This window comes from Lynx rufus, unplaced genomic scaffold (assembly GCF_022079265.1).
Source record: "Lynx rufus isolate CCGP_SWC_20201006 ecotype Redwood Valley unplaced genomic scaffold, mLynRuf1.p SCAF_9, whole genome shotgun sequence".
NCBI classification, from domain to species: domain Eukaryota; kingdom Metazoa; phylum Chordata; class Mammalia; order Carnivora; family Felidae; genus Lynx; species Lynx rufus.
This window is the reverse complement of record NW_025814897.1, coordinates 106191169-106215887: the sequence shown is the minus strand read 5'-3', so window position 1 is coordinate 106215887 and position 24719 is coordinate 106191169. Positions and strand designations below refer to the sequence as shown.

The 24719-nt window shown below is 52.7% G+C and overlaps 2 protein-coding genes and 1 long non-coding RNA gene across 3 annotated transcripts; 2 read left to right on the top strand and 1 right to left on the bottom strand.

The window, feature by feature from the left end:
* The first annotated feature begins 5184 nt into the window (after positions 1-5184).
* Positions 5185-6157, top strand: LOC124504557 (uncharacterized). The gene is made up of 3 exons (XR_006960490.1): positions 5185-5507; positions 5866-6019; positions 6118-6157. It is a non-coding gene; the product is annotated as an uncharacterized LOC124504557 (long non-coding RNA).
* A 3848-nt stretch (positions 6158-10005) lies between these two features.
* Positions 10006-12910, top strand: FTH1 (ferritin heavy chain 1; the record flags this gene model as incomplete). The annotated part of the gene is made up of 4 exons (XM_047072089.1): positions 10006-10380; positions 11913-12059; positions 12364-12489; positions 12584-12910. Coding segments are annotated over 4 exons (813 nt in total), but the record flags the coding sequence as incomplete, so codon positions are not given.
* A 460-nt stretch (positions 12911-13370) lies between these two features.
* On the bottom strand, positions 13371-23541 carry BEST1 (bestrophin 1). The gene is made up of 10 exons (XM_047071047.1): positions 23390-23541; positions 21881-21975; positions 21170-21403; positions 20444-20598; positions 20008-20085; positions 19318-19470; positions 17674-17754; positions 17225-17376; positions 14378-15022; positions 13371-13389 (listed from the first exon to the last, which is right to left on the bottom strand). The coding sequence occupies exons 1-10, from the start codon at positions 23539-23541 to the stop codon at positions 13371-13373; spliced, it is 1764 nt and encodes a 587-aa protein (XP_046927003.1).
* Between the last annotated feature and the right edge of the window lie 1178 nt (positions 23542-24719).

Genomic DNA, 24719 nt, shown 5'->3' with positions numbered 1-24719 from the left:
CTTGGATGGCCCCTCAACAGATTTCCTCATTGGTTTGATTCCAACTCTCGTTTCCTTCTGTCTGACTCCTGATTGGAAAGTTCGGGCATTTGGAATGTGTGCTGACCAGTTATGAGCCATGCTTTGTTAGCTGAGTGACTGAACGAAAGTATGAGATCAGGTAGCCTCAAAGGCACATTCCTGGCTTGAAAACTCTGCCCCATGAAGGAATCTGTTGCCATTCAGATGATGTTAAAGACAAATTGAACGGGGGACACCCGGGTGGCTCAGCTGAGCGTCCAATTTCGGCTCAGGTCATATCTCGGGGTTCGTGAGTTCAAGTCCCACATCGGGTTCACTGCTATCAGCACAGAGCCCATTTCAGATCCCCTGTCCCCCTCTCTCTGCTCCTCCCCTCTGTGCACGCTCTCAGAAAATAACTAAAACATTTTTTTAAAAAGGCAAATGGACTGGAGAATTGATTGCAAATGACAGAAAACATGTCTATTCCTGCATCTGGGGATACAGGCCATTTTAATCATCGCACATAGCAATGGCTGGAGGGAGAGAATGGTTCCCCAGAGGAGAATCCGGATCTAGTATAACCGGAAGGGGGTGGTGAATGTTGGGGAAGTAGGTGTGAATCTTGGGGAAAAAATCACCAACTCCAGAAAAAAGCAGGGCATCCGGGTTCCTCCCACTGTTACCACATGCACACCCAAAATGTTGAAAGAACAGAACAGGTAAGCGAGTAGGAAAAAAAAAAAAAAAAACAACAAACTAGATACTTAATTCTGACTAATCGTTCCGGAAAATTAAAAAAGGCAGGGATGTTTTTGAAAGGGGGTTCCGTGCAGCTAGAACTAAAAAGGTAGGAAAGGAAAGGGCAGGCAGTCTCCCCTCCCTTGGGAAAGCTGTCCTGGGTCTGACTTAGGCAGACAGGCTTCTTCTAAGCGTCTGTCCTAGACCACAAGCTTTGTTAGAAAGTCCTCTACCGAGAAAGCTGAGGGGGCACTCAGGGCCCTGCTGGGGAGGTGGGATTGCCCCAGTTGGGAAGGGGGTCATGTTAAGTGCCCTGATAAGTAGTCAGCTTCAGCTCCAGGTACCCAGAGGCTTTTTGGGAAGAGTTTACTTGATGCTCAGATCCTATGTTTGGAATGAGGGGTTGTGAGCCCTTGGAGGAGGCGTTACCCACAAATCCCAACCCTGGGGCGTCCACCAGTGGCTAAGCAGAGGTCTCCGGGCCCATGGGGAGCACTGTAGGTCTGAGGAACCAGCCTCGGTCCCTATTAAAAGTATGTTCTAGAAATATCCTCAGGTCTCAAGAGTGGGTCTGGACCCAGCTGCCCTGCTCAGCGATGCCACTGAATAACTGTGGGTCCCCAGGCTTCCCGGTCATCTCCGAAGCCTGCCAGCCACAAGCATCAGGCTCAGGAGATAGAACTCAAGACCAAGCCCACAAACTGAGCCTTGCAGGACCCCCAGTAGCGTCTTCTGAAGAATCGCCAGCTCCCACCAAGCAGACTCCAGCTACTAATCAAATCAAACTGCTGATGTTGAAAATCACCCATTTGCTGCTGGTGCGATCATAGCGACTCCTTTAAAAGCGCCGACCGCCCACTTGCATGCCTCGAATTTTCAGAATTGCAGTCGAGGCCTCAGGGCCCCTGATCTGGAAAACTGCTGCACAGCTAGGCTCCGGGTTCCGGTCACAGCCTGTCTCCGGCCAGCTGTGCTACCTCAAGTGAGGCGGTCGCTGAACCTCTCTGACCTGCGGTCTCCCCCTCTGCTTACCGCCTGGCTACCTGCCCCACTTCCTCCTTAGAGGCCTCATTGGTTCCAGCCACCATAAGGTGTCAACTCAGTTTGTGTAAACTCTGTGGCATGTTATGTTTACAGGATGATAACGACTCCAAGAATGCTCTGGTCCCATCTCCAGGAAGCACACGGCCCATTCTCTAGTAGAGAGAACCAATCCTTTGACATGTCTACCCAGGCCCCTTGTGGCCTCCCACGGATTCCTCCAGTTGAGGACACATTCTGTGGCCACAGACGCAGACAAAGGGGACCAGTCCTCAGAGCAGGGAGCCCGTGACCTTGGCATCACTGTCCCCAGCTGGTGGTCACAGCCCCCAATGCCTCGTAGTGTCCCCAGGTCTCTCCTGCAGAATAAGCCTCACACCCCCAGACAGACTCATCTGTATGCTCTGTGAGCGAGGTAGAAAGAGGTGGAAAGAGCCAACTGTGAGACAAGGGCTGGGCGGGAGGCCTGTCCCTCAACAACAGGGAACGTGAGTAGGAGCTGAGATCTGAAATGAAATCCAGCACGTAGTTGTCCGAGAATGGACATTCTCCACTCTGCAGAGGGGAGGGAGGGAAGCCTCTCAGAGGATATGTGAGCTGGCTTCTGAAGACTGGGTCGTTTTTCAGGCAGAAAGTTCAGGGCAAAGGGACCGGCTGTGCCAAGTTCTCCAGGTATGAGGGCATCGCTGCTGGGCCGCGGGGAAGGGCTGGAGAGGAGGTCCCGGAGGGGAGTGTTGGGCAGCGGGCAGGGCCTCAGGACACACAGAAGAGTCACACTTTTGTTCTTCTTTTTTTTTTTTTTTTTTTCAACGTTTATTTATTTTGGGGACAGAGAGAGACAGAGCATGAACGGGGGAGGGGCAGAGAGAGAGGGAGACACAGAATTGGAAACAGGCTCCAGGCTCTGAGCCATCGGCCCAGAGCCCGACGCGGGGCTCGAACTCACGGACCGCGAGATCGTGACCTGGCTGAAGTCGGACGCTCAACCGACTGCGCCACCCAGGCGCCCCTTGTTCTTCTTTTAAAGTAGGCTTCGAGCCCAGCACAGAGCCCAATGCGGGGGCTTTAACTCATGACCCTGAGATCACGACCTAAGTTGAGATCAAGAGTCGGATGCCTAACCGACTGAGCCACCCAGGCACCCCCACTCTTTCCTTGTTTTTAATTGAGGTATAGTTGACCCACAATGTTATGTTAGTTTTGGGTGGAAAAGTCACACTTCTCCCCCACCCCCCAGCCCCCAGGGCAGTGGAGAACCCTTGGGGAGCCTTTCATAAAGTTGGGAGGGGCAGAAAAGAGACAAGAGGGCAAGGCCACAGGTGGGAGCACACACAGGCAGGAAACAAGGAGCCTGGGACGCCAGGAACAGCCACAGATGACTGGGGCCTCCTCTCCCCAACCGGCATCAGAAGACACCTCCAGCTATAGGCAAAGCGTGGACACCGTGAAAGACCGAGGACGTCACAAGTGTCGGTTTTCCCAATGGAGGTGCTCCCAGCCCTCTCTGCCCGGCCCCTGCCAAAGCGAGTGCCTCACCCTTCTCTCTCCCTCCTTCTAAGCCCACTAGCACTGCTCCCCACCTGCCACCTCTCCTACTGGTGGAGGCAGTGTGGGGGCAGGGGCGTGACTGAGCCCAGACTGGGTAACATGGGAACGCCACGGAGCTGGGTACCAGGCCATGGGGCGTAGCATGAATTGTGACGATGAGGACACCCACAGTGGGGGAGGGGGCAGCCAGGGTAGCACGGGGGAGGGCTGGCTCCAGATACCGTAAATAAATACAGGCAATAAAGTCCAGAAAGGCCAGGTGACCTCTCCAAGGTATCTCCAAGGGCAGATAGTCATGGGGTCTTTTAGAAGGACATCATCAAAGGCAAGATCCTTGACCTCCAAAGGCCTCCAGTCCAAAGGCAGAGGCCAGCTCTCCACTGGGCATGATGATTCTAGAAGAGATCTCCAGGGCTGCAAGCTGCTAGAAATGGAAGGGCTCCTGGGCTGTGCTGGGGTCTGGGGACACAATGTAACAGGCAGCTCAAAGTCCAGTGGGAAGGTGGACAAGCAAACAACAGCCAGGGCCCGAGGGATAAGGTCCCCGGCAGAGATATGGTGTGCTGGGCTCTCCCAGCGGGAGCTCCCACAGAGGCAGGAAGGCCTGAGTTGCCTTAAACACGGGGGCCTTCCACTCTCAATCATCCTCAACGTCCCAGGTCATGGCTTTGGCCTTAACCTCTTGGAAAGGGGGGATCCGGAGCCCCTAGACTTTGAGTCTACATTGCCTCTGGGTTTTCAAGAAGTGTGTTAAAGCCAAGTTCTCCGAATCGCGGCTGCATCGTCTAGAAATGTGCCAGAATCTGCCTCGGTGTCATTGTTTCCAGTTTTGAAGTTTCCGAACTCCAATTTTCTGCACACTTCGCTTTCCTGAACCTCGGGGTTAATCCCAGACACTTGAAACGTTAGCTGTTCACTTAAAACACCAACCCAGTCCCTCCCGGTCCCCACCAAGGTTTCCAGCCCTGGGATTTTTCTTCAGCGTCCTCACCTTTGCACCAACTACCTGGGGCTCCACTTTGTCACATACACATCACGTGATATACACATTCTAGCAACAAGTTTATCGTTGTTTTTAACGACCACGCTGGATTCCACCTTGTGTCCTGGTCTACATTTTCAGCTCGTGTTTCTGCCAGTGACCATGGCCTTGGGCAAACCTGGCCTCCTACAGGTCTCTCGCCTCTTTATTTGTAAAACATGGTGATGTGGAAACTCCCAAGTCTTTTTTCGCAGCCTTAACGTTGCAAGTGTCTTATGACTTTCCAGCTGTGGAGTCCTAAACTGTAACCCTAGGGTGACAGTCCCTAGAAGGGAGAGGGCTCACTGTGGGGCGGGACGACGCTGAGGAAGAAATAGGTAGGAAAAGTGATTACCACTAGCCCCCTTCCTTGGCTGGGTGATCCAGATCCCTTCGTTATTAGTCGAGCCTAGGCAACCAGCCACATGCGAAGATGGGGGTGTTCACCCACTCACTCCTCATAGTGAAGCTACAGCCCTCCAAGCCTCCTAGTCTTTCCCGCCCCTCGATGACAAAGCACTTTTGGAGTCAAAGCTCAAACCCTCCAGACCAGCAGAGTGCTGAGTCACGGTGGGACAGCAGTTGTCGACCACAACCCCACCCCCTGCACCCCCACCCCCTCGCCCCGCCTCTTCCCCCTCCAGTTCTGGAATAAGCCAGTGTCTTCCAGAAAAAACAAAAACAAAAGCAACAACAACAAAAAAAACTAGCCCGGCTCTTCTCTGGCTTGCCCTCCCTCCCGCCGCTCCCAGCCCCAAGAGGTGGCTGTCCCGGGAGGCCAGCCAAACGCCCCGCCTCCCCGCCTCGTCCAAGTCACGAGGAGCTGGGGCTGGAGGGGCAGGGAGGCAAAATCCTGGTCAGCAAAGGTCCAGAGGGCAGGTCACAGCTTTGAAAGAATCTAGAGGCTTGGAAATGGCAGTTCTAACACTCAGGGTTCCCAGAAGGTGGGGAATGGCAAGCAAACACACACACACACACACACACACACACACTCAGCCCAGCACAAGATTTCCCTTTCATTCTTCCCAGCCGGCCTCTCCCAATGGCTTACCACAGTCAAAGCTCTCCCTCATGACTGCAACTGTGTTTTTATCTGAGCACAGAGCCAATACTCATTATTGAAACCTACTTTCTGCAATAGACCGACTTCCTTCAGGTGGGTCCGATGTCATGCTGGGTCTGTCCGCCTGGATGTCCTGGAGGCCCCGAAAGTCAGCACCCAGGGTCCAAAAGCAAGCTTGCCTTCCCTCCAACCTGCATTTCGTCCCACACTCACCCGGCTCCTAGGGGCTGGGAGCTCTCTTGCCCACCCCCCACTCCTTACTTCCACCCTTCGCACTACCAATCAGCCACCTCGTCCTGTCTATTCTGTCCCCCTCATATCTCACATCTTCTTGCTGTCTCCTCTGCTGAGAACCAGGGCTGTTCCCTCCCAACCAGTAACCAGCCCTCTTGCCTGACTGTAATCCACCCTCCACATTCAATCCTGCAGCCGTCTTCTGTTTGCTCGACAGATACAGAGCACCTATAACAAGCGTCTTGCAAAATGCTGGAAGTGCAGGATAAAGAAGGCAGAAACAACCCTGCCCTCCAGGAGCTTACAGTATCCAGCAGGAAAGATAAGCAAAAAGTGACTTATGCGTGCATGCTATATAATCATACACACAAGTATTCTATACTTTAGTTATTCGTTGTCACTACTTAACCAAGCTACAAATATCAACTCAATTTGTCATTTGTATTTTTTTTTAACATTTATTTTTCAGAGAGAGACAGCGTGCGAGTGGGGAGGGACAGAAAGAGAAGGAGACACAGAATACGAAGCAGGCTCCAGGCTCTGAGATGTCAGCATCGAGCCCAACGTGGGGCTTGAACTCAAGAACCGTGAGATCATGAACTGAGCCGAAGTCGGAAGTTTAACTGACCGAGCCACCCAGGCGCCCCTGTCATTTGTATTTTTAACTTGGTTTATGGCATCTTTTGTCTTACAGCTTGTTGTTTTATGATTCCATTGATGTGAAATTCTAGAACGTGCGAAGTTAATCAATATTGAAGAATGTCAGAAGCTGGTTGTCTTGGGGGGCACGGGGAAAACTTCTGGAAAGGGATACAAAGGAACTTCTAGGATAATGGAAATCTTCTGTATCTTGTTTCAGCTGGATTCAAGGGTCAACACTGGCCCTTAATCAAGCATGTAAGATTCTGTGCATTTTATTGTAATTTAAAAAATTAAATCACTCATTTTTGCAAAGAAAAAACAGTTTTGTTGGCTTTTTATCTACTTGATTCCAGTCTGTTTCATATTCCTATAGCTGTACGCACAATTTTTCTTCTAGGTATGCCTCCCTCAAAGATGTAACTACATGTATTTTGGACTTACCAAGTTTTTGTAGGACCATACCCTCTGTTCTTTTTCCTTGAGTGCTCTGTACAACTGAAAGGACTTACTAGGAACAATTGTATTTTATTTTATTATTTTTAAATTTTTTAATATTTATTTTTGAGAGAGAGACAGAGTGTGAGTGGGGGAGGGGCAGAGAGAGAGGGAGACACAGAATCCAAAGCAGGCTCCAGGCTCCGAGCTGTCAGCACAGAGCCCGACGTGGGGCTCAAACCCACGAGCCCTGAGATCATGACGTGAGCCGAAGTCAGACGCTTAACCGACTGAGCCACCCAGGTGGCCCGGAACAATTTTAATTCATTTCCACAAACTCTGTGTGAGCCATGTCCTTGATTTTGGTCACTGTCCTGAGGATTCACCTTAATCAGCATTTGCTACTCAAAGTATTTCTCCATTTTCTTTTTTACTGGTTGAAAAAGACAAACAGTTCTAGCTTCAATACCACAAGTCCCAGAAATTTTGGATTCTCTCTGTTCCTCTTGCAAATAGGCCAAGTCTGTTCTAAATTCCTTCCTCCTGTAATCAAGTGCAGCTGATCACCAAGGTAGTTGTAGTAACTTTCAGGTTTGCAAACTTGTTGCAACAATTTGGAGCTCTTACAGGAATTGGGAGTGTCATCGATTTTCTCTTTGGCAGATTCTTTCTCTTCTGAAGACACTGGCTGTTTTTATTTGGCACAATCCCATCGTTGATCATCCTCCACATTGTCTCGTGGCGGCCAGGTGCCACTCTCCCACGTGGCTGAGTCTGTCACCTGCTCTCCGTGTCACTGGACCTCTCAGCCATCCAACTTTTCATTTTTTTTAAGTAGTCAATCTGCCAACTGCCCCTTTATGGCTTTTTACAACCTCAAAAGAACACTCCCTACTCCAGAATTTTAAAAGATAATCTCCTAGATATTCGTTTAGTAACTTCATGGGTGTTTTTGTTTTTTAAAGGCTTGGATCTTTAATCTGTCTGGAACACATTTTGAAATACAATGAGTCATTTTTTTTTCATATGACTCTCCATTGTTTCAACATCATTTGTTGAACCCATTCTTTCTCCCCAAATTTGAAAGGTCACTTCGGCATCTACGAAGTTACCATAAGTACCCGAATAGGACTGTTAACACTGATAGATCATCTCTTCCTGAGCCGGTACCAACTGCTTAGACGACTTTATATAGTACTTTTTAAATATCAGAGAGGGCAAATCAGGCCCTGAGGGCAAACCCTCAGAACCTTTTTTCCGACAAATGCTTATCAGCTATTCTACACATGCATTCTTCCAAATTTAGGATCATTTCGTCAAGTTCCAAAATGTACCGTGGAGTTTTAAAGAAATTGCATTGAATCTATAGGTTTCCATGGGGGACAAATGACGTCTTCACAAAACTGAGGTTGGCTATCCAGGGTGTTTCTTCCTTTATGCAGGTTTTCTTTTCTGGCCAGCAGCAAACATTTCTAATTCTCTTCATATACTTCCTGTTCACTTTATTCCTAGGTACTTTAAGCTTCTGTTGCCAGTGTAAGTTAAAAATACTTTTTTCTTGTAACATTTTCTAACTGCTGTTTACTGCTAATATAGGAGAGCTTTTCTATGGATTCAGTGTAAGATTTCCAAAAATAAAACTAATGTAGTATCTCCCTGCTTAGAAATCTTTAGTGTCTCCAGATCGCCCGGGATAGAATTTAACCCCTTTTTATGGCCCACAGGCTTTCCCCACCTTGACCCTCTATCCGCCTTCCAGAATTCTCCAACATAGACTCTATTTTCCAGGCCAACACTTTCTTAAGGTACCTTGATTAGGCCATCCATTTCCACACCTTTGCATATGCTGTTCTCCCAGCTTGGAATTCCCTTCCCCATCTCCCTCCCTCCCTCCCTCCCTCCACTCCACCTTCTTTCTAGCTTTTTCTTCAAACTTAACTCAACTGTCCCTTCCCTTGGGAAGCCTGCCCTGACCTCCTATCCCAGACACGCTAAGGCACCCCTTGTCTATGCTCTCCCAGCAGCCTTCTGCTTATTATTTTTTGTAGCTCTAGCCCCACTAAAATTTTCTTCCTGAAAGTAACATGTGCTCGTTCATTTTGAAAGGAGTGTAGCAAAGACCCAAGAAAGAGAAATCACAGTAATTCCATCAGCAACTTCTTTTTTTAGTAGAGCTCCTTCCCTTTTTAAGGTTGGGGAGTTCAGTTTCCAGTCTCACGTCTGTGAGCACCCCGAAAGGGGTCTTGGATAGGTCTCCCACTTGTGTTGAAGGAACCCGGTTAAGAACAGTGAACCTCGAAGCCAGCGGACTGGGAATCTGGAAGACAGGAGCCCGGGCCTAACCCCATTTCTGCCATCCCCGAATCCACACCTACTCGTGCCTGGGACACAGCTGCAAGCCACACCCAGTAGCCCTGCCCTTCCAGGGTTCCTTGCACCTGTCACGCAGGTCATTCACCGGCTTCTCTCCAAGGGTAACCCTAGGAGAAGTCTCCTGTAAGTGGGGCCCATAAAAGAGGCCATCTCAAAATGGCCTCATGGCTTCGTCTCCAGATCCAAGTGGCTTCTCCTGTCTTTTCTTTAGAAAAGAAAATCGTCCTCTGGATTTTCTCGGACGCCCAGGCGGCCCACCCCGCCAGGACTCCCTCAGGGAAGGCCCTGTCCATGCCTCTCGGGAAACAGCCCGCCCAGCCTTTGTTGTAGAAGCTGCAGGAGGAGCCATATTTGCTTTCGGCAAAAGGCGGACGGGGTCGGAAGGGCGGGGGACAACCAGGGACGGGCCGAGGCCTGCATTTTGCTCCTTGCTAGACCTTGAGGAAGAGAAAGCCAGCCTTATCCCAGCCACATCTCTGACTCACACAGCTGCCTAGGGCCTATGTTTCCAGTTTCCCAATTTGCATGACGAGAAAGTCGCCTCGAGTGTGGTTAACTGCTGCCCTACCGCTCGGATTTTTAACGTGCCCTTGGCCAAGAGCCTCGGGGAGCCCGCCCAGGGCCTCAGGAATCGCCCCGACGCCCCGGGAGCCAGGGGCGCTTTCCGTCGGCTCCGGGACCCGGGACGCCTTGGGCCCCGGGCTCCGAGCTGGGCTTCCTGCCCTTCCGCACGTCTTCCCCACAATTGCACCAAAGGCGCGGCCCAGCGCAAGTACGCCTCCGGCCCCACGCGCGGCGGGACACGCGCGGCCTCCCCCGGCGGCGCCGCCCTCCCCCAGGGCCCCAGGGGCGGGGCCGCGCGCCCACCGGAAGAGGCGGGGCCTGTCCCGGCGGGCGGGCGGCTTGATTGGCCCGAGCGGGCCTGACGCCCGATCCCGCTATAAGTGCGGGGCCGCGGCCATCTGCGCCACAGTCTGCCGAGAGTCGCCGCGGTTTCCTGCTTCAACAGTGCTTGGACGGAACCCGGCGCTCGACCACCCCCTCCGGCCGGCCGCCCAGAGCCAGCCCTCCGCCATCTCCTCACAGCGCCCTCGGACCGCCCCAAGGCTCCCGCCGCCGCTCCAGCGCCGCCACCGCCCGCCGCCGCCGCCTCTCCTCAGCCGCCGCCATGACGACCGCGTCCCCCTCGCAGGTGCGCCAGAACTACCACCAGGACTCGGAGGCCGCCATCAACCGCCAGATCAACCTGGAGCTCTACGCCTCCTACGTCTACCTGTCCATGGTGAGCGCGGGCGCGGCTTCTCCGGGCCGCGGGCGGCGGGGCGGGGCGGGGCGGGGGTGTGGCTAACGGGCGGCCTCTCCCGCCTCCGCGCGCGCCCTGCAAGAAAATGGACGTTGCTCGAGGTCTCCCGGGACTTGCGCAGACATTCTGGCGAGTTCGCCCTTTCCGAGTGTCCCCTGGCAGGGCTGCCTCTGCGCACCCCCTCTATATTTAAAGAGAGCCTGGTTTGCTGAAACCCTGGAGTCGGCCGCGGTTGCGACCAGTACGATCCTGCAGCGAGGAAGGTGGTTTTGGCCTTTCCATCCCTTCCCTTGCGTCGATCACGTGATCCTGAGGTCGTCCCTTGGCTTGGGTAACAGGCGAAGTGGTCCAGCCCCCATCCTCTCCCCACCCCCACCGCCCCCCCCCCCCCTTTCGGGTATGGCGGAGCCTGCTGGGTAATGGTGTCGGATAGCAACGGCCGGGAGGGGCGGGGGTGGTCTGGTGCTAAGTGGCTTATCTCCTGTAGGCTGACCACTCTCGAGCAGCCGTCGCCACCCCTCTGTTGTGCTTATCTCTGGGTCCCACTTGAATCGAAGCGCGGAAATCTCCCCTTGCGAGGACACAGTTGTCTTAGTCATCCGTCCTTTTTCCTGGATACTTAATTCCTTATCTTTTTGGTGCCTGAGAGTGGTGGCCCTCTAACTGAACCCGTGGTTTTCGGATAAAGTACACCACCAGTAACTGGGCAAAGAATTTTTCCATGCGCCAATCAGTGGGCTCCGTTTTCCAAAATCCTGGTTTTGAGGCGAGGTGGTGGGAGTTTTACTTAGAATTGTCTTATGATTGTGCAAATTATCCAAGAATAGACATGTTCCAGATGCATTTGAAAACAGGCCTGGATTTCCATGACTGCCGTTCCATTTGAGGAATACCTGAATACAGCAAATGTCTAAATCTGAATCAGGTTTTTTTTTGTTTTTGTTTTGTTTTCTGCTGGCAACATATTTGTATTCAGGGTTTTTGTTTTGCTTTTTTTTTTTTTTTTTTTTTTTTTTTTTGCTTTCTGCTGGCAATGTATTTGTACACATTAGCATTGCCCACAGCTCACCATCCCTAATGGGTTAATTTTAGAAATTTGTTAAATTTAGAAATTTTACAGGCTGCTGTAAGCTGGCAAGTTCATGTTCTGACAGGGGTTAACCAGGGAGTAGAGAGAGGAGGCACTATTTGTACAGGGTAAATACTCCCACACCCTCTCCAATCAAATTGGACGTTGGGCGGAAGAACTTTGCACTAATACAGAGCCTTAAGAAATTCCATGCTGGGGGCAATTCCATGGTATTCTAAAGGTTCCTTGTAGTAAATTTTCAATTTCAAGGACCAAAATAAAGACACAATAATTACTGTTGTGTTCATTCCAGGAACACAACCTGCCCCCAGTCTCCTTCAGCACAGATCCCTTTCTTGCTGCGCTTTGAGAAAGAAAGGCTTAGGCCAGCAGAGTGCCTTTCTTGGGACTCCTTAGCCTAACATTGATGTTCCCCTTTCAGTCTTACTATTTTGACCGTGATGATGTGGCTTTGAAGAACTTTGCCAAATATTTTCTTCACCAATCTCATGAGGAGAGGGAACATGCTGAGAAGCTGATGAAGCTGCAGAACCAGCGAGGTGGCCGAATCTTCCTTCAGGATATCAAGGTGAACGAACGATCCTAGAGGTGCCGTGCCTCCTAAGTAAGCTACCTAGCAGTCCTCAGGTGTCAGGAATCACTCGGAAGCTAGCAGTTGCCCTGGTAAAACGAGGCGACTTCGGGATTTTGTGCTTTTTTTAGGCTTAACCATCTAAGCTAAAGGCGGCAAAGAGTAGTGGGCGAGGGTGTTAAGTTGGAAGCTGTTGCAGGAGAAACTTGGATGTCCCTTGTGAAGCGCACGTTTGAGGTGCTTGCTGACTTGTGGGCTGGTAGAGGCTGCAGGTGCGTTGACCTGACCTCCTCTCGTTCAGAAACCAGACCGTGACGATTGGGAGAACGGGCTGAATGCGATGGAGTGTGCGTTACACTTGGAAAAGAGTGTGAATCAGTCACTACTGGAACTGCACAAACTGGCCACTGACAAAAACGACCCCCATGTGAGTATTGACAACCGGGGAGCCCATGGTGGGAACCGTTTGCCTCTCCTGGGAAAGCTTACCAATAACGTTCTTCCCCATTTCTGTTTTCTAGTTGTGTGACTTCATTGAGACGCATTATCTGAATGAGCAGGTGAAGTCCATCAAAGAACTGGGTGACCACGTAACCAACCTGCGCAAGATGGGGGCTCCCGAATCTGGCATGGCAGAGTATCTCTTTGACAAGCACACCTTGGGAAACAGTGATAATGAGAGCTAAGCCTTAGGCTGTCTTCCCATCGCCACACGGGTGACTTCCCTGGTCACCGAGGCAGTGCATGCGTGTTGGGGTTACCTTTCCCTTTTCTAGAAGTTGTACCAAAACATCTACTTAACTTCTTTCATTTGTACCATTCCTTCAAATAAAGTAATTTGGTACCCAGCTGTTGTCTTTTGAGTAGTTGAGATGGGCTAGAATTGGATCTAGGTCCTCTGTGCAAAATCTGTGAGTGCTGCAGTTCAACCACGGTAACCAAATGAAATGCCTAGGAGGATTTGTATTTACTAAACTCTTTAGTTTGGGAAAGATGTCAAGGTTGGGGGCGTGGAATTCAGACAGGACGTAAGGACTCCGGATGCTGAATTTGATGTTTTGAATTACATGTTTCCAGTGATTCGGTCTAGCTTTCACAATTTGTATGTACAAAAGGCACTTAAAGGCTTAAGTAGTAGTCCTGAAACTACTGATTCTGTTACCCATTAAGCTAACCATTTAATTCGGTCTGTCATACGAACGTATGCTTCAGTGTGGACAGCTATATGGCTATGACTGGATCAGTGTCCCGCTGGTGTACATGCAGGTAGGACCAGGCCGGTGAAGTGTCCCTTTCGGGGAAACAGGCTTAAGAGTGTGCTTCATCCCTAGAGAAAATTGGAGAAAGTTTACGTGAGTACGGAAGGTCTCCACTTCAGTGTTAAAACTAGTTGCGTAGTGTGGCAAAGGTTGGGACATCTGAACTACACAACATCAGTGAGTAGGGTCAGGAGACCACAGAACCATCTCCTTGCTAACAACTACATTAATGTCCTTTCCCAGACAAGCCACGGTGATTCGTAAGTTTCTGTCTGGCTAGAAACAAAACCGATGATAGCCCTTTTCAGGCTTTTAATCACAAAGTGTGCATTCTGACCCGGAAGTTAACTGCTTGAGAATCTAGAAATAGGAAGTTACGCTTCCCACATCATGATTGGGGGTGGGGTAGGGTGGGTCTAATGGGTGAAATCCTGAATGTAGGGAAACACCTGCTGGGGTTTTGACAGCTTTGGATGGACCCCCGAGGCAGCATGAAGAGCACATAGAAGTTCAGAAGTCCTGATGAGTTCCCCAAAGCAGTAAGATACCCCAAGGGACCTGGCCACCCTCACCTTGACCATCTACCAGTTCCCAGGGGTGTAATACTTTCCAGGATCACTGGAGGGTTGTGGGGGAGTGTTCATATGCGGTCACCCAGCTGAGGCTAGGTAGTGAGTGGAGTTCTTAGGTTACCGCCTAGAGTCCCTAGCTCTGCCTCATGGTTTTGGGTCTGCTCCTCCAAAAGTGAGCTCCAGGGATAACATGCCCACCTAAGCCTGGCCTGGTGGGACTCTTCCTGGTGGTATCGGCCTCTTGGGTGAAATGAGCAAAAGCCCCCAGCACTTAACTAGGGCCCTTGCTGAGGTGGCCAGGTGTGTGCCCCAAGGCAATGCAAGGTGTGAGTCCAGCATGCTCTGGCAGTGAGGGAACCGTAGGAAAAATGGCGGAAGGAAGGGTAGGCTCACAGCAAGGGAAGCTGGTGGGGCTTCCCCCCATGTGGGTGGGAGTGTGGGGAGGGGAGGAGGTGAAGTGACCTGGTTAAGGTAGAGAACAGACCTGTCTTCCAAGGCCCAGTAGGGATCTCCGTGACTTCTGAGTATTATCTCTATGTTGCTTGACTGGTCCAAATGTGATTCTCTGAGATGTTCCGAGGTCTCCGACATGTCGGTCAGGTTAAACTCAACGGTTTTCTTCTTCATGTGACCCAATTGTGGGTTCTCCGTTGAGGACCCGACGCCATCTGAGAGCAGTTCAAAACTGTTATCTCTGTCAGGAGTCACAGGCTGTAGGCTTTGGTCTTTGACAGCGCTGTCTGTGCCTGAGACTCTGCGAAGGCCTGAGGGTGCTGACTTTCCAGGTGGGAAGACCATAGGGGTGTGGCTGAGGGGCGTCTGGGGGGCACTGTGGTAGCCTGACCTCCCGTATAGTGCAGCAGTCTCGAAAGCATCATCCTCCTCCTCAATCTTCCAAGGCTTGCCGCCTTCCTGGTTCCTAGAGTGCTGTCTGGCACTCCCGAGTTTCTTGGGCTGGCCCTCTTGGAGAAGGCCTTCTTTCTTGGGTCGCAGTAGTTTGGTCTTTGAGTTTGTCCTGGGGGGATGGTGGTCATGGGACTGTAGCCCTAGGAAGCGGCCAATGATGCCAGTTTGAGGGTCGTCCTCCTCTTCTGGATTTGCCTGAAACCCCATGTCTTCCTTATGCAGACTGTAAAGGAGACTCGGTTGAGCAGCGGACAAGGACCAAAGCCTGACTTGACTTCTCCTTCACCCCCTCTTTTCCCTCTCTATGGCCCAAAGCCAAAGACACAGTGTTTCTCACTATGCCTGGACTCACCTCTCTCCCGACCCATCCTCTACTGCCCTGTGAATCCTTCCAGGCCCGGCTCCCCTCACTGTTGTGTGCCTCCCTCTTGCCCGTGTTGACTAACCCCTCCTTGCCCCCCCAGCCTGGCACTTAAGGGCTCTGTCTTCATCTCCGTCTTCTCGTGAGCATCCCTCACTCCAGGCGAGCAGAATACTGCTCCCCAGGTCTGGTCAGTCACATGAGGCCCAGGAGTGACTCTGGGCAGGCTGGGGGTTTGCGGTTGTAACTACGGAGCAGCATATCCACAAAGAAGTCTGGCTTTCTGGAAGCCCAAGGCCTTTGCTCTGCAGGAAAGAGCCCGCCTATCCCAGAGTGTGGCCTGCCCTCACTCGTGTCTACATTCTCCCCACGCTTCAAGGCCCAGCTCCGGGTCCAGCTGGAGGCCACCTCTCAGGCCAAAGGCAGTCTCTTGTTCTATGTTCCGTCTCCCCCAGGCACCTGGTACTTTGTACCTTGTATCCAGAGTTGGGGCCTTGGGTTTGAGTCCCCTCACTGAATTGTGTGTTCCTTGCAGACAAGGTCTATGTATTATTATTCTCTGTCCTCCACCCAACCTTCAGCTGCCAGAGTACAGACCACATGGAATTCAAAAGCAACTTCCAGAAATGTTTCTGACCCGAGCAAGCCTCCAGCCTTCATGTGATCACTTTTTCAAACCTTCCTCACACCTACTAGAGACTCTCGCTAATTCTTATTATGGCTTAAGAGGATATTTGGTTTTTATTTTTATGTTATTAATTAATTAATTATTAACATTTATTTTTGAGAGAGCACGAGCAGGGGAGGGGCAGAGAGAGAGAGGGAGACACAGAATCCGAAGCAGGCTCCAAGGCTCTGAGCTGTCAGCACAGAGCCCGACACGGGGCTCAAACTCGCAAACCGTGAGATCATGACCTGAACTGAAGTCAGATGCTTAACTGACTGAGCCACCCAGACGCCCCAGATATATGGTTTTTAAAAGACAATAGTGCTGGGGCACCTGGGTGGCTCAGCTGGTTAAGCACCCGACTTCATCTCAGGTCATGATCTCATGGTTTGTGAGTTTGAGCCCCGCATCGGGGGCCCACCATCTGTGCAGAGCCTGCTCGGGATTCTCTCTCTCTCTCTCTCTCTCTCTCTCTGCCCCTGTCTCGCTTGTGCTTACTCTTTCTCTCTCTCTCAAAAATAAACTTTAAAAAGCCTCTCGAAGGAAAAAAAAAGACAACAATGCTTAATACTGTGGAAGAAAATCGTGATGGTATGGTTCCTGACATGTAGATGACTCTATAAAGTCCTCCCCACTCTCATACTGGGGAGAGAGGGCTGTCTGGGATGGCCCTTCAGCCCACGGTGACCCTGCTGCAGCTTAGAAGGGATTCGGACGGAATCAGGGAAACAGGACCCATGTGCAGGGAAGTCTGGCTGGCTGCGGTGGGTGACCTGAGGCCTGTGCTCTGTAGCACGGAGCCTACCCAGAAGTTACCTGTGATGACCCAGCGTCTTGCTGGGGACATGCTTGCCGTCCTTCCCCTCACTTCCTCCCCCTCCCCGCTTTCACTCCCCGTCCAAACACCCTGGCTTATCAGGAAACGTAGTTCCGGACCAGAGCTGGGAACCAGGCTCTGACATCCCAACTGCATCACTGACCACTGACTGCCCTTGAGTAAGTGCCTTCTTTTCTCAGGACCTGTTTCCAGCTCTGGACGTGGGGGGCTTAGACTGGCTGTACCTACAATCCCTTACAGCTTTAGGAATTACTAAACAGTACAAGGTAAGGATGTGGAGATAGAAGCAGACACACCTGGTCCACGTGTACCACTTGCTAACTATGTGACCTTGGGCTGGACAACCCACTTAACCTCTCTGAACTTGGACTTAATCACCTGAAAACTGGAGGTACCAAAAACCATTGGGAGGAAAAAGAGAGTTTATACAAAGAGCTTAGCAGAATTCCCAGCACTTAGCACACATCCGGTAGTATTAACCAGCGCTATTCTAAGTTTTCAGGCAGGCCCTTGCACTTGGGCTTTTCGACTCACCAAAGTGGTCCCGGGCACTGCTCACCTGATGTTGAAGGTAGAGCCTAAAAAGGAGGGTCGACGATACTGGGCGGAAGCAGCTGTATAGGGGGGTTGTGGTTCTGGATCATTCCAGTACATATCCCGCTCCATTGGGGGCAGGTCCTGGTGCATCTCGTCCACAGCCAACAGGGACACCTGGTTGCCAGGCACAGAAGGAAAACCCAGCAGAAAGGTCAGCCCAAGCAGGACCTTGAATTTGCTAGATGACTTGGAGAGGTCACTTCCCTCTCTCTGGGCCTCAGTTTCCCTACTTGTGAAATGGAGAGACTGATGCCCATCTTCAGCCTCGGAAGTTGGGGTGAGAATCCTGTGAATGAATGGTTGGCTGGGAGGGGGCAGTTCACGGTGAGGCCTTCCTGCAGACCCGTGGGGTCCCCTCCCTGGCCCTTTCAGGGAAGGACCACAGGATAGGCGCCCCCTCTCCCCAAATACCTGCAGGCTCCTGTCGACAATCCAGTTGGTCTCAAAGTCATCATCATCCTCTCCAAATGGGTTGATGAGCTGCTCTGCCACCTTGGGGAGAGGTGAGGCTCTGGAAATCCTCAGGTAGATTCCCTGCAGCCTGCTTCCTGGCCTTAAACTTTCAGTTCCTTCTAGTTCCACGCCCCCCTCGATGCCTGGCCTCCCTAACCACCTTCTCCAGAGCCAGTATGTCCTTCCCTTTAGGGAAGCTCTTCAGGGAAGAGCTGTCCTTCATTGTGTCACTCAGTACCAGTCATCACTGGTACCTCCCAAACCTATATGCTCCCCGGAGTTCCAGAATTCTGTGCGTTCGTTCATTTACTCATTCCAGTCTTCAAACACTCATTTATTCATTATTTTCAATGCAACAGAGACGTTGAGGCTGTGATCAAATAAAGGGTGGCCCAGGCAGGATGAATCCTGGCGCTAACCTGTGAAGTCCCCTGACAAAGCCCCGCAGTAGGGGTGAGCTGCACTAAGGGTTCAAGGGACATCCCGTAAGCCGCTGGGGAATTTCAGCCAGAAAAATGGGTGTGATCTGGTTTGAAGCGAAGATGACTGAGGGGCTGAGGGTGTGGATGGGGATGGAATAGCTGTGTGTGTGTGTGTGTGTGTGTGTGTGCGTGCGCGCGCGCGCAAACCATGCACAGGAGGGAGGGAGGAGGCAACGTGCCATCACCACCGCTACCAAAAAATAAAGGAAAAAAGGAAGAGACAGAGGGTGGGTGAGAAATGGAGGAAAGATCTGGGGCGCCTGGGTGGCTCAGTCGGTTGAGTGTCTGACTCAGGTCATGATCTTGCGGTCCGTGGGTTGGAGCCCCGCGTTGGGCTCTGTGCTGACAGCTCGGAGTCTGGAGCCTGCTTTGCATTCTGTGCCCCTGCCTCTCTCTGCCCCTCCCCCACTCATGCTCTGTCTTGCTCTGTCTCTCAAAAATAAATGTTAAAAAATTAAAAAAAAAAAAAAAAGAAACGGAGGAAAGAGATGGAGAGGAAATGGTGCTGTTCAGAACTCCTGTTAGGGACAGCTCCGGATGTAGTGGGAGGAAAACCTGGAAAAGCCACTTGGGGTGGGGATGAGACACCTTCCCCCATCCCGCCCTGGATAGATTTCTTGAGTAAGGAGAGGTGGTGCTAATCTGCCTTGAAAGGATGGGGGCTAGGGTAGTTAACATCAGGGCTTTTGCTTTACGAAGCAGAGGGGACAAATTTGGGACCAGAGCCTCATCACTGGGGACGGTGAGGAGTTGCCTCGCCAGTGGGGTCAGCTACTGCCATCTTAGTCCATACATTTCCCTTGTTCCGGACAGATGTTTGGAGAACGTTCTCTTGAGGGGACATCTAATGGTTTGACAACTGAGCTTTCCCTGTCTCTTTCCTGCCGGCTATGCCCTAGGCCTCGGGTGAAGCGCTGGGATCAGACACAGGCCTCTGGCGGGTCCTGCTCTTCTCTGGGTCTCAGTTTCTTCCTATGTTAAGACACGGAGAAGGAGGAGACCAGAGGGTGGTGGGCGGGGCCCAGCAGCCCACTTTCCACATTTGAGACTCTCCTTTCCTGGCTGAGCATGGACCTCCTGGCCGGGACCTCACCCGGTCTTGTGAGGCAGAGAATCTCACCTTCAGCCAGCCAGCATAGAAAAAGAACTGCAGGAACGTGAAAACGGGCACAACGAGGTCCAGCTCGTGGCCAGGATAGGCCTTGGCCGGGTTCAGAAACTGCCGCCCGATCAAGCAAGCCAGGAAGAAGCTGTAAACCGCCACGGTCACCACCTGGGAGGAAAGGGAGGTGGCAGCAGAAATGAGCTGGGGGAGGCCCTGAAGTCAGGAAGCTCCCTAGGCTGGGAGAACGAGACCTTGCTCTGACTTGTGCAGTCCAGTGACTCTGGGTCTCTGTGATCTCTAAAACGGGGATGACAAACTGAGGGTCCATGGCGGGGTGGGAGGGAGGGGAGGGTGGGTGATGGGTACTGAGGAGGGCACCTGTTGGGATGAGCACTGGGCGTTGTATGGAAACCAATCTGACCATAAATTTCGTATTAAAAAAATAGATAAATAAAAAAAATTTAAAATAAAATAAAATAAAATAAAATAGGGATGATCACACTGCCTCTGCTGGGCTGAACCAGGCAGGAGCCCGGACTCTTCCAACTTGGCACTGGAGAGGACCCGCAAAGTCCAGATCTAACTCCCAGGGGGAGCCTCTTGGCCCCTAAGTGAGCCCTTCCTATGACAGGCTGTTTCCCCAAGTCCTACCAGCACCCCCCACCTCGTTTTCCAAATGGGCAGCTTCACTGGCCTAGTCCTCACCTGTGTGTACACCAGTGGGATACTGATCCAGTCATAGGCAAACAGGAGTCCACACTGAGTACGCAAGACGTTCATCTCCTGGGGAGCAGGAGGGAGGGTTGGGGTTCTGACCACAGTGTGCTCTCCCAAGCTCAAACCCTCATGGTCCAGCCCTGGCTGTGTGGTCATGGGCGGCTCCCTTAACCTCTCTGTGCCTCAGCCTCCTCATCTATCAAAAAGGAACCAGGATCTCCGAGGCTCACTCTAGAGAGGAAGTGGGAAGGGAACCGGGGGCAAGGGGCCACGGTGGGTTGTGGAATGCTGTTGGACAAAATCCTACGATCTCAAGGCAGGTTCTGGGAAGACCCTCAAGCCTCCTCTTTGTAGGAAACTTTGTGCAACCTCGGGCACAGCCGTCCCCACTCTGCAACAGCCCCATCTGTGTCGGGAAGCTCACGTTCAACAGGCTCTGGAGCAGGACAGGGTCCCGGATTCGACCTCCGATCCACGCCTTCATTGACAGGTTGGCAAACCACACCCAGGGCACCCAGAACGTGTTGTGCGGCAAGCTCAGCTTTTCTAAGTGCTTGCGTTCCGCGGGGGTCATAAAGCCTGCGGGGTGGAGTTAAGAAGGCAGCGGGTGGGGGAACCTGCAGAAGGGACGGGCTGGCAGGGGTGGCCAGGCCAGGCCTTGCCGAAGCCCAGGATTTAGGGCCAAGTTCATTGGGACCTTTGAGCTTCTTTGCCATCCTCTTTCAACAAATAATTACTGAGTGCCTACTATGTGCTGTTCTGGCCTGAGCACGCGAGAAGTGTCTGTCTTCTTAATGAGGACCAGCTCAGGTAAGGGCCAGGGAAGGCCAGAGACTGAAAACCCGCAGAGCTGGACGGGGAAGGACAGAGGCAGGCAGTCCGGTACTTTCTTGCCGATTCCCAAAGCCCCACTCCGGGCCCTCAGTCCCCACTCTTCTCTCATCCCTCAAGGGTCCCTTAGCCATATCTCAAAACCCTCTCCTCGCGTGGTTCCCCGGGCCTCGCCCCACCCACCTTCGCGCACCTGACTCCGCCCCGCCCAATTCGACCCAGGTGTCGACCCCATCCCCACCGAATCATCAGCAGGCAGGCCTCTGGCTCCACCCACCGTCCCTGCCCCCGCCCCGCCAGCCCCGCCGGCCCCGCCCACCTGCTTTCACCAGATGCTGGGAACTGGGAAAGCGCTTGTAGACTGCGGCGCTGACGCTGCGCAGGATCAGTACGTTGCCCAGGTTGGCGTAGCGGATGAGCGTGCGCCGCAGCAGCCGGCCTTGCTCGTCCTTGCCCTCCACCAAGCCCGACACCAGGTTCATAAGGCGATCGGGCCATGGCAGGTTCTCGTACTGGTTCCACCAGCGGGTCACGACCAGCGTCACGTAGAAGCCTGGGCAGGAGAAGGGGGAGGGGGGCGAGGCGAGGGCCCAGGCTGCGGCCAGAGCCAAACAAGGGCGACGCCTGGTTTCTCCATCTTTGTGATGGGAGCGGGGCCCAGCCCCAACCCTCCTGGAAGGCACTCAGCAGGGGAAGACCATCGCCGCAGAAAGGCGCAAGAGCCCCAAGCTCTCGCTCCCAGAGGCCCCCCGCTTAACCCAGAAATCTGCCAGACCCCCCCCCCCCTCCTGCACAGAGGCTCCAGGGACCCTGTCAGGGCTGCCCTCAGAAACTGGGGTCTTGAGTGCCAACAGCAGGACGTCCTTCCTAATGTCTAACTTCATTCCGTCTGGGGGCAGTCCCCCCATTTCTGTGAACTGCCAAGAGGCACTGACATTCCAGTGGCCTTCACCAGCTAGTTCCTCGTAGTGCCCCCGTCTGGAGCCTGGAGCAGCCCCTGGGACCCCGACGTTCAGAAGGGGGAGCTCACCCAGCACGAAGGAAATGGGGATGAGCTGGATGTAGCTGTCGCAATACAGAGTCAGTTTCTCAAACATCACCTGCTGTTCCTCCGTGAGGGCCATCCTGGGGGGGAGGGGGATGTGTAGACATGGCTGAGACAGGTACCACGTCCAGCCAGGCCTAGGGTAGGAATGTGACTGCCGCTTTGCTCCCCCACCACTTCCCTGCCCCTTTCACTGGCCCAACCCGTCCTTCTCTGGCAACCCCAAACCCCAAGGGGGCCTCTGCTCCATGGCTGGAAGAGGCCCCCTCAGGAGGTTTTCTGTGAGCTATAGGAAGGTCTCGCCAGGAGTTAGTTTCAGGCACCCCTGACCCCCTTTTAAAGGGTCCCAAGCAGGTTCAAATAGCATTTGGTGTTTAAAAAGCGTATGAGGTGCCTGGGTGGCTCAGTCGGTTGGGCGGCTGACTTCCGTTCGCGTCATGATCTCACAGTCCGTGGGTTCCAGCCCCACATCAGGCTCGGTGCTGACAGCTCAGAGCCTGGAGCCTGCTTCGGGTTCTGTGTCTCCCTCTCTCTCTCTGCCCCTCCCCCTCTTGTGTGCGTGTGCGTGCTCTCGCAAAAATAAACAAACATTAAAAAAATATTTTTGATAAAAATATGTATGGGGGGGAGGGTTGAATAGGTGAAGCCTGGAGGACTTTTAGGGCAGTGAAACTACTGTGTATGATACTAAAATGGTGAATACATATCATTGCGCATCTGTCCAAACCCACAGAATGCACAACACCGAGCGTGGACCTTGGTGTAAACTATGAACTTTGGGTGACAATGATGTGACCGTGTGGGTTCATCCATTACAACACATAGGCCACTTTGCCGTGGGACGTTGATAGCGGGGGAGGCTGTGTGTGTTGGAGGGAGAATATGGAAACTCTCTACCTTCCGTTCAATTTTGCTATCAACTTAAAACTCTCAGAAATGAACTCTAATTTTTCTTAAAAAAGGATCTTGATGGCCTAGTAACAACCAAAGAAAATCAATGTGCTTTGTTATTGGCATTGTAATTACGAATCCAAGAACTTTCCCTACGTAAGAGCCCTTCAACCCATTTCGGTCATAAGTGCTTTTTTCCACTCAAAATGCTTTCGTATATTCTGTGATCGTATCTGTCCTATATTTTATTGTTTAAATAAACATGTTTATTGGAGGGGGGAAAAAGTATGGTCTGGGATTGAGCTTGTGTGGGACTCAGGAATAACAGGCTGGCTGAGTGGGACCAGGTAAGGCCTGGGTTCCCGGGCCTGTCCCTGAGTTGGGAGAAAGATACTCCTGGCCTGCCGTGAGCTGCCCTCCCACTCTGACTCCTTTTATGTCCTCCCAACCCCCAGCCCCCAGCCCCCAGCCCCCAGCCCCCAGGGCTTGGCTAGGAGCTCAGGTCAGCCTTATAGGACTCTGGTCCTGTAAGAGCGTCCCCCTAGTTGTTCCAAGCGCCAGCTGCGCCCCTCCCAGGCCCCACCCCAGCCTGTCCCCCTGCACCTGTAAATGAAACGGATGATGTAGTAGCTGAGCAAGAAGATGAGGAACTCGCCATAGATCAGCTTGTAGATGCTGCCGCGCCAGCACAGGAGCAGGCGGGAGAAGGAGCCTAAGCGGGCATTAGCCACTTGGCTTGAGTAGGTGACGGTCATGACTGAGCACGGGGGGGCACGCTAGTAGACAGACAGGGGAGGGACACCGATGAGGGCCTGGCAGGAGCAGGGGTCTTGGTCAGAGCCTGTCTGGGCGTCATGAGTGATCTTAGCCAGGACTCCTCCCTGCTCTGGGCCTCAGCTTTCCTGTCTGGACACTGGGAGGGGGATGAGGTGGCCTCAAAGGCCCTTTTGGTTCTTCTTGACTGTGGGACATGGGAAGCCAGGGAAGTGAGCCCAGAGCTGCCCACAGCCTTGGCAGAGAAGACACAGATAGGTCTGTGCCCTTAAGTTGTCTGACAGAGGTAACGACAACAGCAATAGCCAAGTCCACACATTGGGCTTGGTCCCCCGAGCCCATCTTGTTCACTATCTCCCCAAGCACCCTCAACCACTTTGGACCAAGACTGGTGAGGGGCCTCGTCGGTCTTGTCCACTTCCCTGTCCCCACTGCCCAGAACAGAGTCTGGCTGGTAGAGATGCTCAAATAATGTTTACTGATCAGTGACCCCAGGGCCTTTCCACTTGCTAATCCTTGTGCTCTTCCTAATCTAACTGTGTGGCTCATTCCCACTTCGGGTCGTCTGCTCAGAAAGGATGCCACCGACTACTCTACCTGGAGATAGCCTCCCAGTGCCACTGGTTCTCTGTCCCCTCATCTTATCGATTTTTCTCCATAGCAGTTCTCTTGTTATACTTGAATTGGATGTCTGCCTATTCCCACCTTAGAATGGAAGCTCCCACTGTGTTCTCATAGCAGGTGCTCAGGACGAACTTCCCGAAGCAATGGCTGCCACCTGCCCTCCCCCTACTCGCTCTGATGCAGCTGGGGTGGCTGTCTTTGTGCCTTGTGCACACCAAACTCATTCCCACCTCAGAGACTTTGCACACACACACACACACACACACACACACACACACACACACCGGTGCCCCCCCCCCCCACGCGCACACGTGCTGCCCATGTGTCCGCATCACCCACACTGTTGCAAGGACAGCCATCTACCCCAGGGGCCCTCAAAGCCCCGGCCCCGCCTGCCTGGGCCAACCGCTACTCACAGGAGGAGCTCCAGTCCTCTCAGGGAATCCCACGACATTTCTGGCCACTGGACCGATGGGACTCTTGGGGGTCCTGCAGCCAGTGACCCTGCCCACGCTTCAGGGCCAGCCCTGCCCAT